This window comes from Perca fluviatilis, chromosome 19, assembly GCF_010015445.1.
Source record: "Perca fluviatilis chromosome 19, GENO_Pfluv_1.0, whole genome shotgun sequence".
Classification (NCBI taxonomy): Eukaryota; Metazoa; Chordata; class Actinopteri; order Perciformes; family Percidae; genus Perca; species Perca fluviatilis.
Window position 1 is genome coordinate 4,788,880 of NC_053130.1, and position 27,343 is coordinate 4,816,222.

Genomic DNA, 27,343 nt, shown 5'->3' on the forward strand with positions numbered 1-27,343 from the left:
GATATAACGTTATTTGCTCTATGAAAGACGAAAACTAAGGACATTTACTCGATCATTTTTATTTTTTACATTACAGTTTTAGTTGGTTATCGTTTTTTTTGTAACGCCTCGTTTTTATTTGTTGATAATGTTGACGTTATTGTCATTATTGTATTAACCTTGACACACACACACACACACACACACACACACACACACACACACACACACACACACACACTCACAGAGGTTAGGTTTGAAAGATGACTGTCACCTGTTACTTTAAACAATTAATCAATAGGTCAACAGGAACGTTTTGATGGATTGGTACCAATCACTATCAGCATACAACTCCATGACTCCATAGAAAGGGCTTGGACATTGTCAGAAAAAACACCAGAAGTCACTCACACACACACACACACACACACACACACACACACACACACACACACACACACACACACACACACACACACACACACACACACGTTGCATGACGAGAGAATCTAAACACCAAATCAAACCTCATATTCGTGAGGAGAAAACACCGGAAAGAGGACCTGACTTTTCTTCCATCCCGGTTATTTCTGGGAACAAACAGCCCGAACCTGCACTAAGCCTCCGTCCATCACAATGGTGTTATGATTCGAGCAGCGTGCTGCTTTTGTGGGACCAGCTGCATGTTTGCTATTGGTTGACAATGATATTATGATGGAGGAGTCCAAACAGACAGATAATAGCATCTGTAGAAGGACGCTGAGGTAATCTCGACCTGCACACCAACACCGAGCACTTCCTGGGTTAAAACAAGTTTGAGTTTCAAAACCAAAGAAAATATTTATTCTGAAAAGAATATCAGTCGTTTGCCAGTAGGACTGAACACAAGAGCGCTCCATGAATGCCCAACAAACTTTGCTTTGTGTTCAAATGAGCCCCTCTGTCAGTCAGTTTCCGGATGGATTTGAACAGCTAAAAACAGCTATATACATACAAATATTTGCTGAGATATTTCAGTCTGAAGTGGTAGATTGGTAGACTGGTAGACTGACTAGACCATTTCAAATGGTGGGGCCAGGCTAGGGCCACATCCCATATACTGTATATTAAGCACAAGTGTTACATACCACCAATGCGCCGTAGATTGGGTTCTACAAAAGACTTCGGGCCCTATCTTGCACCCGGCTCAGCGCAGCGCAAAGCCTGACGCAAGTGTCTTTGCTAGTTTAAGACCGACGCAGTTGTCAATTTCCCGTCCAGCACCCAGGTCATTTAAATAACATATGCACCTGCGTCCATCTGTGCGCCCATGGGCGTTAGAGTCCGGATCGAGCCGAATTTTTCAGTGCGAGCCTGGCCCGTGTCCGACACAGTTAAAATCTCATTTTGTTCTCATACTAATGACACATGTAGGCTACGTTTTTGTGTGGAAAGCCCGCTTTTAATTAAGCAACTGTAGGAAGGCATTCAGAAATGTCAACAGATGAGCGCATCAGCGCACACGGGGCAACAACGTACGTTAATCAGCTGTTAAAATGTTTTAACAATGTGTTTTCAATGTGTTAACCTTTCCTGCTTGCTTCGTTTCCGACCGTGATCAGAAAACCAGGGGAGACTGCTTACCTCCAGGGCCGACATTATAAAATGAATAACGTCGGGGTTAAAATCCTGTTTCTGGTGAGACAATGAATGAACTTGGCTTTCAGTCTGGGGTTTATTTCGGACACCGCACACACTGTGTACAAAACTTAAACTTATTCGACCAACTCTGCTCCGGTTGCATACAACACGTCTGCTTCCTCTTTCTCTATCTCTCTTCTGCCCACTTACCACGCAAACACACACACACACACACACACACACACACACACACACACACACACACGCACTGAGCTCTCTTAAAAGGAGCCGCAGCAGCAGTTTACAACAAATGCCTTATCGTGCTGATGTGACCGAGCCCAACCCGAACCTGACCATCATTTCGAAATATCTGTACGAACCCGGCCCCACCCGTCGGGCTCGGGTCGGGTATCCATGCCTTAATGGCCGTGCTGGTCTTACAGGGACGTTGTTCAGGTGCATTCTGGGCGTATTGCTATCTTGAGGCAGCGGGAAGCGATTGCACTATTGACCAACAAAAACCTGGTCTGAAGTCAATAACGCAGCATTTCATTGTTATTTTAACAGCAAATTAGTAAAATGTGTGTCTTCCTGAAAATTCGTCACGCACAGAAACCATGCACACTGCTTCCGATGCTGTTGTGAAAGTTTTCGCAAAAACGATACAAAATGTGACGGTGTCGTCACTCTGCCTCTCTCTCCTTCTCCTTCACTTCATCCCCGCTTCCCCGTTGACAGTTACCTGTCCTCTCTGCCTGCGTCTTCTTGCGTTTGGCAACCTGGCTACCTGAAGGAGGTGCGCTGCCCTCGCTTTCTGTCTCCATCACTACACTGTTGCTCTTCTTTTTCTGTCTGTCTCATATTCCCTTCTTCCATTCTCCTATTCATCATCCTCCTGTAAATTAGCCTCCCATCTTGACAGCATACTCTCTGAGTTATGTCTTTCTGTGCTGCATTTCTGGATAGGCTCATACCTTCTCTCTGTCAAAACACATCGAAATGTTTGCTAAAAAAACGCAGAAATTCGAGCCCGTTCTGAATGTTTTTATGACGGACGAAATCTTCGTTTTTATCATTTAAAGCAACACTATGTAACTTTTCCCGCTTCGGTCCCCCTACAAGTTGTCTCATTGGAACTACAGCTGCAGCTAAAAGTTATATAGTGTTGCTTTAACATCTGAAAATTTTGCACGAAAATTTGGGACTCAAAGATGTGAGAAAGGTGCGCAAAGACCTTAAGGCTGCGTTCACACTGCTTGCTCGTTCACGTTGGCCGTCCGACAGTCCGGCAAAAACGCAGGTCTTTCCATTCCTTTTGAATGGTTGTAGGGTGTTTACGCTGAGGCGGGGGGGGTGCCGTAGGGGGGACACTAAAAGAAAAAAGGTGAGACAGACTCAACTTTTGGAGAAACGCAACCCAACGTCACGTTGCGGTCGCCAATCATGTAACCGGAGATCAGACTTGTCAGAGTGGTTTGAGGCGGTCTGAGAATCCTTTACAGTTAACAGGAAACATCACTGCCTCTATCGCTGCCACAAGAAGGTTTTAAAACCCCACCCCCCCCTAGAACCGCCACTGCACATTGCCACCCCATGTTAAAAACCACAGCAGCAGCCAAGATGTATATTGTTGTTGGCGGCGTTGTAGCACAAACTGCACCAAGTTCAAGGCTATTAGTGCAAAAATAGCCAATGAAATTGTTGTAATGTTATTATTATTCAGGTTTCATATGGTTTCCTTGCAGCTCGGTAGCAAATGTTGCGAGGCCTAGTGCCTGTGCACAGCCCAGACCAGGACATACATGTTAGCATAGACATGAAAGGACACAGTTTAGAACTACATTAAGTCGCAGGGTAGGAGAGAGCCCAAACATCCAGAGGACCAATGAGAGCTTCTTATTTAAGATGTTGAAATGAAATGTTGTGGAAAATATGTTTCTAAGCTGGAAGATAAGGATGACAAGATGAGTTCAAGTCTTGCAATACACTTTAGATTTATGTTTACAATATTATTCTTCACTAATGCTGGGAGTTTGAGTTCATGTTTATTTTATTCTCTTATATGCCCTGTAATGGAGACGCATCTATCTCAGGTGGAAGCACTAAATCAAATAAGCAGAGTGTATCAAACGATCACAGGAACAGAGTGGGAGCTAAAACTTCTGCTGTGACTTAAATCTGCAAAAAACTGAAGGGTGCAAAAGTGCAGCAGAATAGTGTTACATCCACTAAATGGACTATATTTATATAGCGCTTTTCTAGTCCTAACGACTACTCAAAGTGCTTTAACATACAGGCACCATTCCCCATTGACACACATTCAGACACTGTGGCCGAGGCTGCTATACAGGGCGCCACCTGCTCATCAGATAAACATTCACACACTGATGGCGCAGCATCGGGAGCAATTCAGGGTTCAGTGTCTTGCCCAAGGACACTTCGACAAGGGATTGCAGGGCCAGGTATCAAACCACCAACCTTCCGTATGGTAGGCGACTGCTCTACTACCTGAGCCACAGCCGCCCTAATGGACCAATGTGGCAACTCGGCATGAAACGGAAAACTCCCGATCACATTAATACAAATCTGGAGAAAAAAAAAGCCCCTAGTGCATACAGTATGTACTGTACGGTGACCTGTTGAAGGTGTGATGCTAACACTGTTGGCATGGTTACCTGTATATGACTCCGTGCCGGTGCAGGAACATCAGCGCGGACGTGACCTCGGCCGCGTAAAAACGAGATCTGGCCTCGTCAAACTTCCTGGACCGTTGGATCTGAAACATCAGGTCGCCTCCGTTGACGTACTCCATCACGAAGAACAAGCGGTCCTGGAGAGAGAGAGAGAGAGAGAGAGAGAGAGAGAGAGAGAGAGAGAGAGAGTCACTCACATTTAATGGGTGTGTACAGCCGAAAGAAGGAGATGCAGTACAGTGGTGTTGGATTAGAGTTTAGCTTGAGAGTCAGAACCCAAACAAAGACATTTTGCACCGTTTGCTTGTCAACAAAACTGTTAAATAAGTATAGCAATCCATGTTACTATAAAACACAAGTCAGGCTTTCTGTTTTGAAAATATATAATATAGACACGGTACTGAATTTTTATAGCTCCAAACTGGATATATTAAGAAAACTTTATTAAAGGGATACACCACTTGTTGAAATAGGGCTTATCACGGTCTCCCCTGGCTGTAGATAGGTGGAACAACACATTTTTTATCTCAGTGCAAGTTATTAGGTTGTTTTTTTGTCTTTTGTTGGCTCACTTTTACTCACAACATGCTAACCGGCAACATAGGATTCCATTCACTACGCTAAGCTAACTAGCTAACTAGTTTTAGTCCAGAGCTGCCGGCGTTGCACCAGACTAAAACAATGCATGCACAAAAAATGCGTTGGCCCACCTATCTACAGCTAGGGGAGACCGTGGTGAGCCCTATTTCAACAAACGGTGGCGTATCCCTTTAAGAGACAATTATGTGACTACATGGTATGCTACATGAATTTAGGGTAAACTGTGATTGACATTTATATTTATTTCAAAAATACATTACATCTGAAATGGTCTCCAAATGATCTCAAAACTCCTCTCCAATAATTGTTAATTTCGAAAAACTATACAGTATTTCACTAAGATTTAACAAAAAGATTCCTGAGAATTCTAAACAGTTGGGCGTGAATATTGTCCAACTGTGTGTGAACACTTTGAGTAAAAACTGTAACGTGTTGTATGGTTTGTGTCTCTCCATATCACTAGCTCTGATCGAGACATACTGTATGAAGGCATGTTGAAGTGTTTATGAAGCAGGTAGAGATTCCACACATTTGAATGGATTTAAAACAACGTTTAACAAAATAAAATACTTTGGTGATTATGTCTCACGGATGACTCTGGGTGTAAAAACACACAAAATACTTGGCCACTGCATGACCTCCACTTCCTGTGATACACACACACACACACACACACACACACACACACACACACACACACACACACACACACACACACACACACACACACACACACACACACACACACTCCGCGCCCTCCGAGCTCTATTCTCTTGGTACTGAAAATGGGCTCCAGGAGAAAATGCCCCCCTTCCTGAATTCCAGCTTGCTTTCTTCATATAGGAAATAAGAGAGAGAGAGAGGGAGAGAGAGTGAGGTGTGTGTGTGTCTTGGGGGGTTGTGATATAAACAGCTCAGTATATAAGGAACCAGGAGCAGTCCCTTCGAGGCCATTGTACAGTCCGCTCCAAAAGTATTGGAACGGCATGGCCAATTTCTTTGTTTTTGTTGTTCCCTGAAGACATTTGGGTTCAAGATCAAAAGATGAGTATGAGACAAGAGTTCAGAATTTCAGCTTTTATTTCCTGGTATTTACATCTAGATGTGTTAAACAACTCAGGACATATCACCTTTTATATTAGACCACTGCATTTTTAGGTGAGCAAAAGTATTGGAACAAATAATCTTAAAGGGATACGCCACCGTTTGTTGAAATAGGGCTCATCACGGTCTCCCCTAGCTGTAGATAGGTGGGCCAACGCATTTTTTGTGCATGCATCGTTTTAGTCCGGTGCAACACCGGCAGCGCCGCCGCTAGTTAGCTTAGCGTAGTGAATGGAATCCTATGTTGCCGGTTAGCATGTTGTCAGTAAAAGTGAGCCAACAAAAAAACCAACAACAACCTAATAACTTGCACTGAGACAAAAAATGCGTTGGCCCACCTATCTACAGCTAGGGTAGACCGTGATAAGCCCTATTTCAACAAACGGTGGCGTATCCCTTTAAAGTAAATAACATTTAATATTTGGTGGCATAACCCTTGCTTGCAATACTTGCCTCAAGCCTGTGACCCATCGACATCAGCAAACTGTTGCATTCTTCATTTGTGATGCTATTCCATGCTTTTAGCGCAGCTTCTTTCAGTTCTTGTTTGTTTCGGGGGGTTTCTCCCTTCAGTCTCCTGAAATGCATGCTCTATTGGGTTAAGGTCAGGTGATTGACTTGGCCAGTCTAAAACCTTCCACTTTTTTCCCCTGATGAAGTCCTTTGTTTTGTTGGCAGTGTGCGTTGGGTCATTGTCCTGCTGCATGATAAACTTCCTCCCGATTAGTTTGAAAGAATTTCTCCGTAAATTGGCAGACAAAATGTTTCTGTAGACTTCTGAATTCATTCTGCTGCTACCACCATCATCAGTTACATCATCAGTCAATATGAATGAGCCTGTTCCAGAAGCAGCCATGCACGCCCAAGCCGTGAAATTACCTCCATCGTGCTTCACAGATGAGCTTGTATGCTTTGGATCATGAGCAGTTCCTTTCTTTCTCCACACTTTGGCCTTTCCATCACTTTGGTAGAGATTCATCTTGGTCTCATCTTTTGTGGCTCATCTCTGTACTTCTTTGCAAATTCCAATCTTCCGATTCTTACTGCTGATGAGTGGTTTGCATCTTGTGGTACGGCCTCAATATTTCTGCTCTCGGAGTCTTCTTCCAACAGTGGATTGCGATACCTTCACCCCTGCACTGTGGAGGTCGTTGGTGATGTCACTTACTGATGTTTTGGGGGGTTTTCTTCACAGCTCTCACAAGATTTCTGTCATCAACTAGTGTTGTTTTCCTTGGCCGACCTGTTCGACAGTAGTTTTTCTTTTTCAGGACATTCCAAATTGTTGTGCTTGCTATACCCAATGTTTGTCATTTTCAGTGAACAACAAAAACAAAGAACGTGGCCTTGCCGTTCCAATACTTTTGGAGGGGACTGTATGTTCATGGCCTTTCTCACATGAATCCATTCTCTATATACCTTACATCATTAAACCTTTAATCACACACTGCTGTGCCGTGGCCCTTGTAAGTCAACCGGTCTTTCTAGAGCATCATTATAGAGTTTACTCACTAAACTAGAAATTGATCCGAGTCACAATATCTTGGGAATTTCTGGAATCTTCACTAGAAACAAACTCTTCAGAAATGACAGAGCAGCCGGAAAGCAGCTGGTTCCCCAAACAGACACAATTCCAGTTAACCAAACACCATTAACAATGAATTGATCATCTTTCTGGGTAAGGGTACCACAATCCTGTTTCTTCACAAGGCCATTTCCAAAAGATATTCCCGTAACCCCGCTCTTTCTTCCTGCTTTTCCTCTGATAAAACAGAGGTGACTCATTATAGTCATCCTTCAAAAGAGAGCCTTGAGAATTGCAAATAAAACCACTTATAGAGCAGTAACTAATCCACTTTTCATCTAACTAAAAGCACTACAATTCAAAGATATTGTTGACTTTAAAACTGCACAACTCATGTACAAACTAAATAATCAACAGCTATCGGACAGAATCCAAGGGTCGTTTCAAATGAGAGAGATCAAACATCACTTCAGAGGAACTTTTGTATTTCAAAAGAAACGATAAGCTAAATATCACTGCATCACACCCAAAGGAGTTCATTTATGGAACAGCTGCAGTGAAGAGATGAAATCATGTGCAACAATGAGCAATTTTAAGAGACTATTTAAAATGAATATATTGAATGGATATGAAAAGGACTCAAGGTGATTGTATTGTATACTGACTGTATGGTTCCTGGGCCTATATACTAAGTCTAGTTTGGATGGGTTATTATTCGGTGTGATGTAGATGGAAGGAAACAAAGTAGATAGATGTCAAAGAAAAACGTGTAAATGTATGTATGCATGTGTGTCTATGTGTATGGATGTGTTTATGTGCATGCAGGTATGTAGATATATGGTATATGTATGTGTATGCAAACATGTATAAATAAGTGAAGCATCAAATTGTTTTGTATTTAACTAAAGTATAAAAATAGAAAAATGTGGTAGGACCAGAATTTCTTTTCTTTTTTTTTTGAACTTCTTCCTACTCCTTTTTGAACATGGGGATTTTTATTTGAATCACTTACAATCATTTTGGAAGATTGTGCTGAGCTGTACATGTTCTTATTTATCTGTTATTTTAATTTCATATATATATATATATATATATACACAGTATCTCACAAAAGTGAGTACACCCCTCACATTTTAGTAAATATTTCATTCTATCTTTTAATGGGACAACACTGAAGAAATTACACTTTGCTACAATGTAAAGTATTAAGTGTACAGCTTGTTTAACAGTGTAAATGTGCTGTCCCCTCAAAATAACTCAACACACAGCCATTAATGTCTAAACCGCTGGCAACAAAAGTCAGTCCACCCCTATGTTAAATTCCAATAGAGGCAGGCAGAGTTTTATTTTTAAAGGCCAGTTATTTCATGGTTCCAGGATACTATGCATCCTGATAAAATTCACTTGGCCTTTGGAATTAAAATAGCCCCCCATCATCACATAGCCTTCACCATACCTAGAGATTGGCATGGGGTACTTTCCATAAAATCATCTCTCATTGCAAATCAAACCAGCTATTAGGCTAACTGAAATAAAACCAATTTAAATGACAATAAACTGTTTATTGTGGACAAATGCCTCTGCCAAGAAACATGCACAGACATAACATGTTTAAAATTATTCATAAATAGGCCCATGTGTAAAGAAAACAACAAATTATCTGTGTCTTTTCCCGTTCGTTGTCGTGCAGATAACACAAACAAACACCTGGCGATGTGCTGTTTGGATGCTCGCATAAGAAAACAGCAGCAAATCTTTTGTTATTGTGGCCTCCATGTTTTCACACACCTGATGCTCCAGGCTACGGCCAACCGTTGGTGGCAGTGATGCAAAAAGTTGTTATGCCAAACGCCAATATAACAGAAGAAGAAGAACACGCATCCCGACCATGTGAACGCTACCAGTCGGAAAAACAACGTAATCACGGGGGCGGTCCCTGTTATTCCGAGGTGGCATGAACGCGCCAATAGCAAACTACTTTCTATCACATGTCACTTGAAATCAATATGATTTGGTACATTTTCTGGAAATTCAGCGAAGAAACCATTTATGGATCAACTAAGCAAATGGGGGGAATTGTTGGCCAATAAAACGAAATTCCCAAATGAAAGCTGGATACCTCAGTGCATGAAACTCATCAGCAACATTTTTCCGTAAGGTGAAACAAGGCTACTGGTTGGTCTGCTTTGCTTTCTTGATCTTATCAGACTTGCATATGCTGCTGCGACGTTGCTTCTAAGTGATTAGTTGGACCTGAATTCAGCAAAAGTGAATTCAGCTGCGGAGGCCTTCGCGGCTGATCGGACAACATTTACGCTCCATGTTTTTAAAGCTGACCTCAGGTTTCCTCTCCAGTATCAGTTTAAAGAGGCCTCAGGGCCACGTCTTACATAAGAGGCCGCCGCTCCACCTCAGCCACCTCTCTCTCTCTCTCTCTCTCTCTCTCTCTCTCTCTGCTCCTCCTGAAAGCGACTTTAAACAGGATGTTGAGATAGTTTGTTTAAATGTACCCAGAGTCCCGGCTGGTCCCACCCAATCAAACATGAATAACATTTCCTGAGTGTAATTACAAATGTACAGATACTGGCTCCCCCCTGCTGACACACACACACACACACACACACACACACACACACAACACACACACACACACACACACACACACACACACACATGCTCCATGTTCTATACGTACTCACCAGGATGATCCCCCAACCCAACACAGGCAATACCATTGTGTGTGTGTGTGTGTGTGTGTGTTTGTGTGTGTGTGTGTGTGTGTGTTTGTGTGTGTGTGTGTGTGTGTGACATATCTTAGTTGGTGTCCTGCATCAGAAGTGCGAGGAGAACTCATTTCCATACTTACTTTAAGCAAATAAAAGTAACAACACCGCACTGAGAATAATAAGTAAAGACAGAAGGCAGAAGAATTGACTGCAGTATCAAAATAAGCTCATAATCGGTGTAATTTTGCCGTTCTGTGAAAACCTCATATCTCGGTTTTGGGGATTTTTGTTCAGTCCAGATCAGTTAAAGAAGAAGAAGAAAAAGAAACAAAGGAAAGCAGGAAGAAACGCCAGAGGGTAGGAGGACAAGGAAAGGAAGCGACTTGAAGTCAAGAAGACAGGGGGAGTGAGTGAGGGAGAAAGTATTAAGGAAAGAAAGAAAAAGGGGAAAATAAGGACCAAAGAACAAAAAAAAGAATCAAGTAAGGGAAGATGAATGGGGAAAGAGAAAAGGAAATCGGAAGAGCATGTAACAATTAGTAAAGACTAAATAAAGTTAAAGGAAACGCACAAAAAAGAAAGGACGAGAAGTGAAAGCAAGGAGGAAACAAAGAAAGGATAGAAAAAAGGAAGGAGAAAAAGCTAAGGAAAAGGGAAGAAAAGAAAGAAAGAAAGAAGCGGTAGTTATATAAAGTAGAATATCAACTAAAATGGAAATACTGAAGTAAAGCACCAGAACTTGTGTTTTTATCCTATTCTAATCTTGGTACTGTGTTGTATAATCCTCCTGAATACAGTCTCCCTTCACCATGAGGATACAATCCCATTTTAAAAATAAAGGTTACATAAATGTACTTGAGTAAATAAACCTAATTCATCTTCAAATCTGCCATGTGTAAGAACAAATATCTGCATGTCACGGACGCCATCTCCTCAGCGACAACATGAACTCCCTTCATGAAGTAAATACACTCATCAAAATCAGTCAAACTGGGAACAAAAAAGAAAAAAAAAAAGAAAAAAGAACAAGTGGGGTTTGAACTTTTGTCCGTGTACAAAAAAAAAACAAAAAAAAAAGAAACGTCAATTGCTGCCCTATTTTCCCCGGAACGTTACGAGCCATTAGCGCTTGGCTGCTAGTCATTACCACACAGAGCAGTCCCAGTAAAGATGCCCTCAGTGATTTCACTCAACAGAACCCTGGAGCCCGGTTCTGTTTCCACTCTGTGGGTTGATTCAGATCTTCACACTGTCTGATCACTCTTCTCCTAATGCTCGATGCGAGCTACATCACACCGCTTCCCTTGTACATGCTGCTGCAGTAACTGTCCAGATGGAGAAATCACTTTGGCGTCGTGTATGTATTTTGCGGACTCTGCCTTTAAGAGGAAGGCAGGACTTTTTCTTTCTTTTTTTCCCGCTGATGATAGCAGCAGGATATGATTGTAATTGGGGGGACAGTGTGTATTGTGTGGCCCTGGAACCAGATCAAGAATGCTTGTCCTTAAAAAAAACAAATAAACAGTGCAGTGCAGTTAAATTAAGCCTGTGTCCTAATGCTCACTCTCTCTATGAATCTGCATGGCGTCCAGAACGTGCAGAATGTGCGCTGTAATGTCAAGAACCTTTTTTTCATGACTAAAACCGCCTCCAAATGAGAAAAAAAGAAAAGGGACTTCAGTCTGCTTATTAGAGACGTTTGGAGCACCCCGAGCTTCCATTTACTTGCTGATTTAAAGCGTCGGCGCACACGTTGTGTTGTTTGCATTACGGTGGAGCAAAGCCGCTGCTTAAAACCTGCTTCGCAAAAAAAGACAGCCGCGATACAGGAAAATGTAATCACGCACAGAAATAATTCCAACGTGGCATCATGACTTTGCGTAAACATACACGCCACTTTCCTAAAGCCAAATTGCCATTTTGAGCTATCCACGTGTCTACGCTGTATACAGCGGATGTAAATCAGTCCTTCCTGAGAAATGCAGAGTTTTGTTGTGATTGTTGCAGGCAAAAATCCTTGATTATGCGGCACGTTTTCTTAAAAAATGCGATGGAATATGCGGGATATTTATGCAATTTTATTAAATGAAAGTGCGGGAACTTGCAAAAACTTGCGGTTTGATGAAAATGGCAGCTAATGTATGCATACAAATTATTTATTTATAATTTATACTCTTTATTGATCCCCAATGGGAAAATTACAATTACACTCTGTTGTTATCACACACTACACACAGAGTGAGGGGGCTGCGACTGCTGAACAGGCACGGGGGTTGGGGTTCGGTGCCTTGCTCAAGGGCACCTTGGCAGTGCCCAGGAGGTGAACTGGCACCTCTCCAGCTACCAGCCCACACTCCGTATTTCAGTCCGTACGGAGACTTGAACCAGTGACCCTCCGGTTCCCAAACCGACTCCCTACGGACTGACATTTCCCCCTGTTGCCATGGGAACATTATGAAGTGACGTAATTACGCGACGTGAACATTGAAAAGCAGGGTTCTGGGGGAATCACTTTTTTTTCTCCTTTTCATCAAACCACAATTTTTGCAAGTTCTCGCAATTTTAGCAAATTCCCGCAATTTCATCGCATAAAATTGCATAAATACCCCGCATATTCCATCGCATTTTTTAAGAAAACGTGCCGCATAATCAAGGATCTTTGCCCGCAATAATCCCCAAAAAACTCTTGTACCTTTTAATCATTACCTTTAGCTAACAATTTCAACCCTTTAGCAACTCATTTGAACTGTTAAAGGGGTGATAGAATGATTATATAGGGTATTTTACACTGTTCCTCAAGGTCTCCTAATGGGGTATGTAACATTGGTTGAGCTGAAAATTGCCCGAATGCTATTTTATTAGGCCCTTAACTACCCTGTGAATATGGCTCTATTTGGAACAAGAGCTTTTCTTCCAAATATGGTATGCTAATGAATATTCCGAATGAGCTACGCACTGATTGGTTTGAGCAAACTACATAGAAACACATGGGAGACTCGACAGCAGGTCTCATATTTCAGACACTGCAAAGTTATACATTGTTTATCGGGCTATTTCGTTATTAAATTCACTTCTGAGACTTTTTTTTTGTGAGAAATCAACTATATAAAGCTCAAATATGGGCCGTTTTACGAAAATTGATGGCTAATTGCAAATTTGGTAAGACTGTGTGTCGGAGTTCAGCTGCCAGTGCTGCCTCGCCGCCCGGCCTGCCTTCCTTCACAGACCCCGGCCTGCTATGAGGTACTTGGAGCTCCGTCACGGCTGGCAGCCCACAGCAGGGACTACCAACACCGCTGCCCTGACAGAGCTCCAGGGCCTTCAACTCCCCTCTTCCTGCTAGCTAAATGGCCCGTTGTGTGAGAGTGAGAGCGCGGTCAGCGAGCTTGTTACACAAGCAATCTCTTACCACATGTTTCACACGTCACGCCACTTATACAACATCTAACTATATGTCTTATAAAGCTAATAACGGTGTCCGATTTCAAGTTAATAAATATTTGTGAAGACTAGGTGTTTCGTTAGCTGCGACTGTCCCTTCAATCCTAGCTATGTGTAGCTAGCTACAAATCACGGATAGTTAGCTTCATTTTCGGCGTAATTCAAGTATATTTACAGTTTGAATTTCGTCACGCCACTTATACAACATCTAACTAAAGGTCTTATAAAGCTAACAACGGTGTCCGATTTCAAGTTAATGAATATTTGTGAAGACTAGGTGTTTCGTTAGCTGCAACTGTCCCTTCAATCCTAACTATGTGTAGCTACAAATCACGGATAGTTAGCTTCATTTTCAGCGTAATTCCAGTATATTTACAGTTTGAATTTCATCACGCCACTTATACAACATCTATCTAAAGGTGTTATATAGCTAACAATGGTGTCCGATTTCAAGTTAATTAATTTTTGTGAATTCCAGAGGAATTCTAAGAGGAGGCTAGCTAGCTAGCTCTCATTGATAGAGCTCCATCCAGCCGCAGGCTCTATCAATGAGACTCGCGGACAAGCGGCGTTTATTTCCCCAATCGTTTGCTTATAATTACACACATTTTAAGATTAACTGGAATCTGTGGTAAGAGATTGCTGGCGTAACAAGCTCTCTGACCGAACTCTCACTCACACACACACACCTGGCATTAAGAAGAGGGGAACTGCAGGCCCTGGAGCTGAAGTGCCGTGGGCTGCCAGCCTTGACGGAGCTCAATCGAGCTCACAGCAGGCCGGGTTCTGTGAAGGAAGGCAGGGCAGGCGGCGAGGCAGCTACACAGGCAGCACTTGCCGCTGAACTCCGACACACAGTCGGACAAAATTTGCAATTAGACATACATTTTTGTAAAATGGCCCATATTTGACCTCTACATTGTTGATTTCTCGCATAAAAAAGTCTCAGAAGTGAATTGAATGGTAAAATAGCATATGAACAATGTATACAATTTCTGAGATCTGCCCAACCTAGAGTCTGAAGACTAACTGATCTCAGGTCAGTTGTGTAGCCTATGCAAATGTTGGGGCGTGAGAAAGAGAGAGACTAGAGCCAAATGAGGAGGAGCCCCATAGTTGACGTCAACTATGGGGCTTGTTGAGATTCGCCCGTTTTCAGAGGCAGTTTCAAATTGTGAGATTTGTAGAGAAAAGAGGTGTCAATGGGATTTAGAGGTTCTATGTATGTGCTAGTTACCCACTAAACTGTCATTATTCAACTATGACAAGATAAAATCGGTTTTGCATTCTATCACCCCTTTAAGTCATTACTTGTATCTATTTTCAAATTAGTTGAGCTGCTCCACAGTCTTTCCAAGTACCCCTTGCAACAGCAGAAGTATCACAGTGTTTCTCAAATGGGGGTACACGTACCCCTAGGGGTACTTTGGAGTACTGCAGGCGGTACGTGAGATTTAAAAAAAATGTTCGTTAAAAAAAATATCAGTTGAGCATGACTCATACAATAATTTTACTCTATAATAATGAATATATTTAGTGATTCTAAACATTTGAAATCTAGCATTTACATGTTTTTTTAGTTACAATGTTGTTGTGTAGTAAATCACTGACACTGGCTGTTTTATGCCTCTTCATATAGGCCTTTTTCCCCTACCGAACATGTTTTGTGCTGGTCAAATTATTATATATTATTGAAAAAAAGTTTGAGAAACCAATGCCTTAACGTATAAAATTACCAAAGGGTGTGTGTGTGTGTGTGTGCCTGAACTGCATCCCAGGACTGGCAGACACACTGTGTATTAATGACTGTAGGTTTGAAAAGAGAAACTCTCCGCTGCTCAAGACTGACACATATTTGGCTCGCCCACCTGCAGGTGCCTACACTCTGTGTGTATGTGTGTATATGTGTGTGTGTGTGTCTGTGTGTGTGTGTTGGTGTGTGTGTGTGTGGGTGTGTGTGTGTGTGTGCATGTGCGTGTGTGTTCATTGTTCTCGCATGCTAAATTGACCCTCACTGGCGTTGCTCACGATGGCTGACAGGAGTTAAATGCGTGCTGTGGGCTGCTGGTCCTCCCACAGAATATCTTCTTACTCTTCGTTCCCGTAAAAACAAATGAGCAGGACACTTGGATTTCATTAGTCAAAGAAAATAAGAGTTGGACTTGATTAGTTTCATGAGAAACAGACTTCCAGGAAAAGTCAGGTCCTTATAAAGCAATGATCAAGTGTATTGTGCAGATTGTGTGTGTGTGTGTGTGTGTGTGAGACACACTTTAAAGAGCAGAAAGGAGGTAGAAGATAGTCATGTGTAGTTGTTGTAATTTATGTCTTGACTGCGTGGATAGAGATTGAGTGTCAGCAGCACCGCAGGATGGATGGAGAGTTGGATGGAGGGAGGAAGACATGAATGGAGGATATAACGCGCTGGGATAGGTGGAGATAGGGAGACGGATGGAGCCTTTTATCAGCTTTCGTTTGGTCTTAATTTTATGTTACAGTTTATAGTCTTTTATCTTTTCTGAAGGTGATTACTCATGTTTAATATGTACCTTTAAGAACAAAAATAAAACCTATTTACAAAGGTCTTATTGTTCTACTTTTTAAGCACACTTTCAGTTACGTATTAAAGTTTGTTTCGTAATATGTGACTTTGTGTCCAGAAAAACTACAACACTGGTCAATTGTTCAACTCTTAAGACCTAAAATATATGTTTACGGCTCGTGTTCCTGACATGTGACCTCTTGTGGTCTGTTACTGTTGAGGTGAGGGTTAATGGTCGGGTGTACAATGGCCGCAATGTTTTTCTAACTTCAACTCTCCAACAAGCTCTTTCAAAAAATGCTCTCATTTTGAAGGTAGTACAACACACACAGACACACAGACACACACACACACACACACACACAAATTTGCGTTTCACTATCTTTGTGGGGACCCGTCATTGACATAATGCATTCCCTAGTCCCTTACCCTAACCTTAACCATCACAACTAAATGCCTAACCTTAACCCTAACCCTAACCCTAACCTTAACCTAATTCTATCCCTAATCATAAAACCAAGTCTTAACCCTCAAACAGCCCTTCAAACTTGTGGGGTCCAGCATTTTGGTCCCCACAAAGCTGTCCAGACCCCACAAGTATACTGTATTCCCGGTTTTTGGACCCCACGAATATGGTCAAACGAGAACACACGCACACACACACACACACACACACACACACACACACACACACACACACACACACACACACACACACACACACACACACACACAGTTGTGCTGGTAAGGAGATAACAGCGAGCTGGCATCAGAAGAGACATATGCTGACCATTACTGGAGCTCAGACTAAGTACAAAAACCCTGAACTCTGAGCTGAGGAGGAGTGTGAATGAAAGGCCCATTTGTGTGACGTCCTGTTGTGTTCTTAAACCCCACCGACAAAGCACAAGTAGACTTTCTATTTCACAATGACTGGTTTTCCGTCAGATCGCTTATAGATCTTGACGTTTCCGACCGCACTTGAAGGCAGCTTTGTTTCACAGGACTGAGAGAGAAAGTAAAGAGACGAGCGAGACGTAGCGAGTGCTTTGTTGTTGCAGGAAACATTCAGCTGTTACACAAACTTCGGGGCAGTCCAGAGCTTGGGTTCCGTTTTGTACACTCCATTGTGTTTTAAAACCTCAAACCACTCTGACAAGTCTGATCTCCGGTTACACGACTGGCCACCGCACCGTGATTTGGGGTTGCGTTTCTCCAAAAGTTGAGTCGGTCTTAACTTGTCGCCACTGGCCCGCTGCGTTTTTTTGCGTGTCCCCCCTAAGATCCTCTCCCCCCACCCCCCCCCCAACAGCATAAATGCCCTACCCCCATTCTAAATTAATGGAAAGACCTGCGTTATTACAGGGCAGTCTGAACGCAGCCTCAGCCCTATTTTCCACTGGGGGCGTATGCGCTGCGTTCCGGGCGCGTCGAAACCCCCGCGAGCAATATCGTATGTGTCTCCCTTACACCACAGAATATGAGAAATTCATCTTGGAGGTGGAAAAACATATTTTTTTTTATAACGACAACTCCAGAAAAGAGAAGACATGGAGTTTAACTATAGGAGTGCCTGGAGTGGAAGGTAGATACGAGCTTAATAAACACGGGATTGTCCTGTAAAGTACTACAGAGAGACTATATAATCTGCGAGTCGGGCAGTAAGACGCTCCCCTTTCTGAGACGCTCCCGGTGTGGTTTGGCGCGTGGCGGAGGACGGAACAACACCGGAACGCAGCCGGAACGCAGCGCCGTTGGAAAATCGGTGGTTAGGGTTTGCAGGTTGGCCCTCCACCACGGCTTTCAGCCGTCTGCCTCGTCTGTATGACCCTGCTGACAGCATGGCTCCCTGTGTCTGCCTTCCTCTCTATCTGCCCCCCTCATCTTCCCTCATCACTCCATCTGTCTCACTCTGTCCTGAGCACGAGAGAACAAAGGTTCATTAATGTACCTGGCTTGTTTCTGCTGCCTCTGATGTTCACCAATTACAGCTCATTAAAAACCACTCTCACTCTTCCTCTGTAATCTGTCCTGTTCCTTACTTCACTCACTTCTTACAACCCCCCCTCCCCCCACCTCCTTCCTTGCCGTTTATCATCCTCCCTTCACGCTGTTCAAAACACAAATATTGACAATCTGCAGTCTAAAACCAGATGTCCCTGTTTTTCTCTAATCACGCTGCATCTCTTCTCTCTTTCTCTCTCTCCATTTCCTCATTCACTTCTTCCCCTGCCTTTACTTCCCCGCTCTGCCGAGCAGAATGGAGCCGGGCGCTACTGTTGTATAATGTTATTTACATTTCTTGGCGGTAATTAGGCCGATAGGGGAACGACTGCGATCCCACAGTCGATTAAGAAGAACAGGAGGGAGGGGGGGAGGGAGGGAGGGGGGCGGGTGTAGGTAGGACATAGGTCAAACAAAGTACTGAGACTGTTTTTTTTTTTTTTAAGTATAGTCATGTTCAGAGACAGAGGTACTTGGAAAAATAAGGTATGAATCTAATTGAAAAAATATGATTATTATAATAAATAAAATATAAAATAATAATGAAAGGAATGCACAGTGAACAATAAAAGGAATATATCCCATTAAAATCTAAAAGCAGCAACTCCACTGCAACAGTGTGTTGCATATTTTTCATATTGCTTTTCTAAAATGTAAGTATTTCATGAAATATATATATAAATATATATTTTAAAGGAATGTGTGTTTTAAAAGTAAACATAATCACACGATCTAGTTGGTTGTCTTATTTCAATGTTTTTGCCTCTTTTTTTGACATTCTAATTGCTTTTTGGACATTTTTGTCACTCTGTGGTCACATTTTTGGACATTTTTGTCACTTTTTGACATGACCACCAGGTTCATCATAGTTTTTATGTATATGTTTGTGTACTAAAGTGCCTTCCGACTGAGGAGCCAACATGTCCCAACACAGACTGCTGTGTGGCAGGTACAGTTAAATAGCCATTTAGGGGCCTCTCAGTGAAATGAAAGGGGGAGCGGATGAACGAAGGAGGGAATGAGAAAGAAGGTGGAGTGGAGCTGCCTCCGAGCATCGGAGAGCCCCACTCGGTGCCGCGTGTGTGTGTGCGTGTGTGTGTTGTAGTAAAGAGAGAGAATGGGAGAAGGAAGTTTGTGTGAGGTGGACCTGGTCACCACAGACCCAAATCTTCTCAGCTGTTGCTACTGTCATATGCTGCACTGTCTCTTCATGTGGCACATTATGTTTGGCACACCTTCTTATATCATAACAAGGTAATACAATGTGTAATCAAGTGATGACTGATTAACAGTAATGTAAATGCTAAATGCCCTAATACCTTGATGATACTAGGCTACAACAATGCAAAGTATAGGCTCTTAACCTTGCAGTTTTGCACATATCATGTAAGACTCAATTTCTCCATTTCTTTGCCCAAAACTCTCAGTGCCATTTAAATGGTTTATTTTTCAATTGTTTTTTCCCGGGAGGGGAATACCCCCAGACCCTCCTAACATTACAAATCCCAATTTAACCCCTGGGGAGAACAAACTCCATACAGATTTGAACCCAGGACCTTGTTGCTTTGAGGCCACAGTGCTAACCACTGAGCCACCGTGCTGCATATGTACACTCTATGGCGTTAACGGGGCTTAAGAGTCATTTTTAGACAGCACCAAGGATTCTAGGATTGTACAAGCAGCATTTTATAGTATATGAGATATAACTACTTTAAAAACATAAACCCTTCCTGCAGAGGTTGAAAACCAACACCATAATCGACCTCTTTCCCTACCTACGGCAGCTGAATTCAGTCTCACACTGTGCTGTCATGGTGGTCAAATGAGCTTATTCATTAGCATGGTGAGGCGATGTGGATCAGCGTGGCGACAGGCCGAGTGGAACACACCGTTACATAAGAGGGAGTGTGACGCCACTGTGAAGCTGTGTGTGTGTGTGTGTGTGTTTGTGTGTGTATGTGTGTGTGTGTGTGTGAGAGAGAGAGAAAGATAGAGAGAGAGAGAGAGAGAGAGAGAGAGAGAGAGATTATATTCCATATACAGAATGCATATGTGGGTTTTGCTTATTGCAATCACATCGAGTCCAGGTCAAGTGTGTGTTCCATCTAAGTAGAGTCGGGCGGGTGGGAGTGATGAGGGTGGGGTCCCACAGCATATGGAATACACATCATGTCCCTGATAACAATCACAGCAGTTACATAAGAGCCACAATCCCTTTGTTTTGTCCAAAAAACACACTCCCAATCTCCCCTGACTGCCAGAGTGTGTGTGTGTGTGTGTGTTTGTGTGTGATTGTGGCTGTTTATGCATCAGACAGCCTGTCTAATTTCCCTAATGAAGAAAAAAAGAAAGAAACAATACAAATGTCACAAAAACTCGTGCCTTGCTGCCTCTGTTCTCCTCCGTGGCGCTCTCATCCGTCCACCCTGCACATGTTTGTGTTTGCCTCGGAGGGAAAATAACAGGAATAAATAAATTGAACGGGAGACGCCGTCATTAGACTCGAGCTTTCCAGAACAGCCTGAGAAAATAAACAAAAGACGCAGCTAACACAACGTCCTGCACTCGGACTGCTCCTCCCTGACATCTCCGACTCCTACTGACCCGCCACAGGAAAACATCGGCCTTTAGACGTTTGTCTAATAATGTACGTACCCAGGGGGTGAAGTTAACTTTTTTGACCACCAGCCACTTTGGCAGGTGGATTTTTAAATCCACCTGGCAATACTGGCATCACAGGAACCAAGAAAGAAAAGTCTTGGGCGCCTGGTTAGCTCACCTGGTAGAGTGCACGCCCACATAAAGAGGCTCAGTCCTCTATGCAGCAGCCATGGGGTCCGACTCCGACCTGTGGCCCTTTGCTGCACGTCATTCCCCCTCTCTCTCTCTCTCTCCCCTATCATGTCTAAGCTGTCCTGTCAGAAATAAAGGCCTAAAATCTGTTTTTTTAAATAGATTGGCATTGGAAGCAGGTAAAGTATCTCATCCCATTGGCCAATGATTTGCTTTTCAAAAGAAACAAGCTAGCATGAGTTGAGAAGTGTTCGACTGTTTTGCCAACATTCAAAGAGCCACAATTGAGGATATTTTTGAGACAGTTCCTTTTGGACACATCTTGGAGTTGTTATGATTAGGATTTTGGTCCAGGTTGACGCCTGTTTTCCGGTGGTAACAACAGGTGTGCTTTCAATAACCCAGGTGCCAGAGCTCTGTTTGAAACCAGCGTGCGTTGAGGACGCAAACAGAGTCTCTACTCCGTCTACAAACCAATAAGCGCAGGCTCAGGGGATTCACTGCCCGCCTGACTCGCTGCTGCTCGGATTTGTCAGTTTCCGGATCTCCAGTGTCGGTGCTTGGCGCTGTCTCTGTGCTGCTGCCGCTGCGGCGGTGTACTGTATATGGCAAGACTTCACACCGTGAATAATCACCAACAGAGGCTTCTAAGCCAAATACCACACAACCTGACGTGTCCCAGCAGGAATGGGATCCGAAATTAACAACATCAGCAAAACCAAGATTACCGGTTTCTCTGGAGTTAGCATGTAGCTACATGCGGTTAGCAGTGGACTGTAACAGATCATAGCAGCCCTATTCTGTAGCGTCACAAATCACCGATAAAGGCTTCTAAACAAAAATAGACACAACCGGACATGTTCCAGCAGGAATGTGATCTGGAATTAGGGAGAAATTAACATCAGTAGCCAAGATTACATGTTTCCCTGGCGTTAGCATGTGGCTACATTCAGCAGTGTGTGTAAATATGTATAGGTAAACACAGCAGTAACCTGCCTGGAGCAGATGACCATATGTAGAACCCATATATAGGCCTAGGCCCGGTATGATGTCATAATGGAACGAGAGTAGAAAACTGTTGAAAGCGTTTAGAACGGACTGAAATCTGGGGTTTTGGCTCACAGGGAGTTCTTTTAAAACAGGATGTCCCTCATTTTGGGCCAGATGTCTGTCACCTTGCGCTTTCTTTGTGTTGGTGTCCTAAACTCCGGTGGATTCATGAGGACTATGGTTAACTGCTCCGCAGATCTCCGCAGGGTAAATCCAGACAGCTAGCTAGACTATCTGTCCAATCTGAGCTTTCTCTCGCACGACTAAAACAACCTTCAAAACGTACACACGTTCCACCAAAACAAGTTCCTCCCCGAGGCTATTTTGCTAGCGCCGCCCAAGACGATTGTGATTGGTTTAAAGAAATGCCAATGAACCAGAGCACGTTTTCCTCCCATCCCAGAATGCTGTGTGGAGGAGGGTCTGGCAATGCGAGACTACCCTAGCCAGACCCTCCTCCGCAGCGCTGTGGAGAAGGGTCTGGCAATGCGAGACTACCCTAGCCCCCCAGTCTCCTTCAAAGTTAACCTCAAAGGCGTCTCCAGTTAAATGTTGGGGCTTGTGCAGCTCGTCTTTTGTTGAGGCCTTTCTGATAACAGTTACCACCTGTGGGGCGTCCTCTGCACCGTCAGGCTCAAGCTGCAGTGAAAGGAGCTGTTCCTTCAGCAAGTCGTCTGGAAAAACTGGAAAAAGTACACAGCCGTGCAGTGTCCCAACACACACACACACACACACACACACACACACACACAAAACACAAACACACACAAGTACATGTACACAGCCTCTATATATGCTTCGCGACAGGAACACTTGTGTAACACAGGATAGACAAAACATTCGGCGGCCTGGAGGAGCTGTCTGCGTCCCACCCACGGGTGCCCTTTGTGCGTCCGTCTGTCATTGTCCACTTACTGTAAAGGATGGACAAATTAGCCGAGGAGCGGAGACGACGAGAGGAGAGCCGAGTGTGAAAGAGGGACTGGAGGGAGGGAAAATAAAGGTCATTCTCCGAGCTGACAGCAGACGCCTTACTAATGACTCGGGTGTTTAAAACGCTCCCTGGAAACTGTTCCCGCTCTCAAAACACTGAGCCTCGGTGGACTGCAGCGCTGTAGTCAACAGGTACAGCACACGGATGCTGAACTGAGGACAGTTTGTCCCTGAAAAAGTAACCAAAACCGAAAATTCGGAACCTTTAAACAAGGAAACTTGATTTTGACATTGTAAAATGTGACTTTTTCGTAAGACGTTTTGATTTCAAGCAACTTGTGTGCTTTTGATTTCAAGTGTGTTTGTTACATAGTTCGTCCGTGTGTGTTTCTTAATTGTTTTAAAAATCACAAAGATAAGACACGCACTCTTTTCATTACATGACCCCACCTTTAATAGCTGAGCCTATTTACAGTACAAACCGTGTCAGTGAACTATGAGGGCTGAAAAAAATAAAATAAAATAAAACATTCATTAATCGTAATGGAGGTAAAATGTTCGATTAATCGTGATTTGTTTTGTAGTCAGTGGTGGAGGAAGTATTCAGATCCTTTACTTAAGTAAAAGTACTAAGACGACACTGAAAATACTTCATTACATAACAAAGTCCTGCATTCAAAACTTACTTGAATTTAAAGTCACAACAATTGGAGGCTACAGATTCAAAATGTGGTCTGCTGGTGCACCCTGGAGGTGCAACATATGTCTGCAAGTGAGTCTAAGTGTGTGTGTGTGTGTGTGTGTGTGTGTGTGTGTGTGTGTGTGTGTGTGTGTACGTATGTATGTGTGTCAGCAGTGGGGAGCCAGTATCTGTACATTTGTAATTACACTCAGGAAATGTTATTCATGTTTGATTGGGTGGGACCAGCTGGTGTGTGTGTGTGTGTGTGTGTGTGTGTGTGTGTGTGTGTGTGTGTGTGTGTGTGTGTGTGTGTGTGTGTGTGTGTTCCTACTTTAGTCTGGAAGCAGCAGAAGAGCTGTGTCAGGTAGGGGTGTTTTCTGGCCAGGGCCAGGATCCGTTTCTCGGTCATAGTGCAGTCCACGTCGTCGTCCTGCAGGATCACGTCTTTCTTCAGCACTTTGACGGCGTAGACCTCGTCGCTGCCCTTCAGCTCCGCCAGCATCACCTGCTCACAACACACACACACACACACACACACACACACACGTTTGAGAGACTATTGTCCATCAAGGCTCTCTCCCTCATCATCAGGGGTGTTAAATCCCACGTTTTATCACGATACGACGTTATATCAATTTTTTGGACAACGATACAATATTTACTGATATCACAAAGTCTGCCACGATACGATTCGATTAACCCTTGTGTTGTGTCAAATTTGACCTGTTTTTAATATCAGAAAATATGGGTTTCTTTCAACCAAATTGCCCAAAAATAACATGGATGTACGTTGTATAGAACCCATACAACAAAAAAAAAAATTATTATTTAGATTAAATTTTGGGTATATACAGTATCTCACAACAGTGAGTACACCCCTCACATTTTAGTAAATATTTCATTCTATCTTTTAATGGGACTACACTGAAGAAATTACCCTTTGCTACAATGTAAAGTATTAAGTGTACAGCTTGTATAACAGTGTAAATGTGCTGTACCCTCAGAATAACTCAACACACAGCCATTAATGTCTAAACCGCTGGGTTTCTTTAAAGGGAACTTTATCAGGATGCATAGTATCCTGGATCCATGAAATAACTGGCCTTTCAAAATAAAAATCTGCCTGCCTCTATGGGAATTTAACATAGGGGTGGACTCACTTTTGTTGCCAGCAGTTTAGACATAAATGGCTGTGTGTTGAGTTATGTTGAGGGGACAGCACATTTACACTGTTAAACAAGCTGTACACTTAATACTTTACATTGTAGCAAAGGGTAATTTCTTCAGTGATGTCCCATTAAAAGATAGAATGAAATATTTACTAAAATGTGAGGGGTGTACTCACCTTTGTGAGATATTGTATATGATAACACAGACTCATTGCCTTTACTGTACGCAGACCCACCATGCTTACTGCCGTGCATGGTCCACCCCCCCTCCACCCCCCAAAAGGCCCATTCTGAGCCAGAAAAACCCTGTACCTTTCCGAAGCTTCCTTTGCCCAGAACTTTGATGAACACAAAGTCGTGCAGATTCATCCTCTTGATTTGCGGCGCGGCGGGACCTTTGACGTCACCGTTCTCCCGCCCCTTCTCGCCCTCCACTCCGACGCTGCCGACTCGCCCGGCCTCGTCGCCGTCGCCCGTTACCGCGGCGACAGGCGTGGCGGAGGAGAGCGGGTGCGTTTTGTGCTCCGCTCCGCGGTGGTCCAGCGACAGAGCCTTCCGGATGTTCTCCAGCTCCTTCACGTCTGGACGGACACAGAGAAAGAGAAGATGAGTTCTGGTGTGATTTGTTCCTTTTTGGGTTGTTAGTTTCATGCTTGTTTTGAGTTTATGTGTCATGGGGGAGGACTTGTACTACCCTGGTCACACGGTGAGGTGGGGGCGGACCTTGAGCGATCCTCTTCTGTCTTAGGCGTCTCTGATAACGGCTGCTGCGGATCCTGACCCTGGGGAAGCTGTTTAAAGGGGAACTATTATATAGCATTTTCAGGATAATACTTATTTATTTACATATACACTTATTGTACTAGAACATGATTACATGCTTTAATGTTCAAAAAACACTTTGTTTTTCTCATACTGCCCATGGCTACTGCGCCTGTATTCTAACCTGACTCCACCAGATGGATCGCTTTGCATTTGCTCGGCATATCCATCTGGGAACTTTCCGTTGGAGAACTTTTGGGAAGGGGGCGAAAATCCTGGTTAGCTGATTGGATAAACCACCAGTCTATCACCACCTATGTTGGTGATAGACGGGCCAAATCAACCAATCAGATCAACGAAGCGTATGACGTACTAACAGAGCGACGACGAAAATACAACCACAAGCCAGGCTACCCCTGCTGCTGCAGGCAAAGCATAGCTCGTTAGCTCAGCAAGCTAGCAACATGTCGGTAAAGGATTTGCCGTTTGTGTGACGAGAATTTACGAATAAAAGGCACCATTTCAGGTTCCTGGTCCATATTCCAAAAGAAGGATCCAAGAGGAAAAAGCATTAGCGAGCGGCTAACAGAATTAGGGCTACCGCTGTCTGAAAATGTGTCTAGATCAGGTCGGATTTGCATGCGTTGCTTCTTGTTGCGTCACACCTAAACCCGCCTCAAAACCAACGCTGATTGGTCGGTCGTTTTGGTGAACGGCTCCAAATTTTCTCTATCTCAAGATGCCAGACTGATCTGCGAGTGGAAAACTGGAGCTCGCGAGATCAGGACGGTCTCACGAGGCTACCTGTATTCACCCTCTGTATGAGACACTCTCGTTAAGGCCCCCATTCCGAAAAAGCCCAGTCTGCTCTGATTGGCCAGAGTGTTTCCTGGAATCTGCGCTCCGCAGCCTCCGCAGCCTCCGCTGTTGTTTCACTAGCTGGAGCCACTGCCAAAATCACCAAAAAAGGCATTTAAACCAAATACTACAGTAAAGTGACCCAAAATTGGGGAGAAATGACCCGCATTGGCTGCCAAGATTACAGCTATCTTGCGTTAGCATGCAGCTACTTAATATCTAGCACTCGGCTAACGTTAGATTGTAACGGAACGAAGCAGCACTTTCTACCATCAAAAACGCAGATAAAGGCTTCTGAACCATCGGACATGTTTCAGCAGGAATGCGACCCGAAATTGGGGAAATTTTAACAAATTGGCAGCCAAGATGTAGCTACTACAGTTAGCAGTGGACACTAATAGAATATAGCAGCACTTCCTACGGTCAAAAATCGCAGATACATGCATGACCGGTACGTGACCGAGTAAAAATACGGCTGATTCCGAGGCGAGACCTTCAAAAAGTGGTCTTGAGACCGGTCTTAAGACCAAGACCGATCTCGAGTCCTACAACACTGGTGGGCGGAGATGAGTTCTGCTACTGGCGCTCTTGTTGAGGAGACGGAGATCACTTTTGTCTCAAAACGCCGCTTGGAAATGCAAACGCCAGTAGTGTGGATGTACAGCCGGCCAGTTGACTTTCTCACCTTTTTCCGTCTCTGGGCGCTGTTGGAGATCTTGTCTGGCGTGACTCCGAGGTCAGAGAGGACTTTAGCGATTCCTCTGGCGTCCACGCCGCAGTTAGGAGCTACGTTACTCTCACAGCGCCGGTGTACGTTCACTTTACACACTGAGACACACGCACAAAGACAGAGTTAGAATGC

The 27,343-nt window shown here is 43.6% G+C and overlaps 1 protein-coding gene across 2 annotated transcripts in view; it reads right to left on the reverse strand.

Moving 5' to 3' along the window:
* LOC120548036 (protein kinase C epsilon type-like) overlaps positions 1-27,343 on the reverse strand; it is a 121,431-nt gene that overhangs the window by 33,491 nt on the left and 60,597 nt on the right. For both annotated transcript variants that reach the window (XR_005637132.1, XM_039783969.1), the window contains exons 7-11: positions 27,167-27,309; positions 25,556-25,652; positions 25,174-25,442; positions 24,024-24,197; positions 4,275-4,429 (exon numbers count right to left, since the gene is read on the reverse strand). Coding sequence is in view for 1 of the 2 variants with exons in the window: in XM_039783969.1 (XP_039639903.1) it covers positions 4,275-4,429; positions 24,024-24,197; positions 25,174-25,442; positions 25,556-25,652; positions 27,167-27,309 (838 nt within the window). In the remaining variant the exon portion in view is untranslated. The remainder of the gene's footprint in view (positions 1-4,274; positions 4,430-24,023; positions 24,198-25,173; positions 25,443-25,555; positions 25,653-27,166; positions 27,310-27,343) is intronic.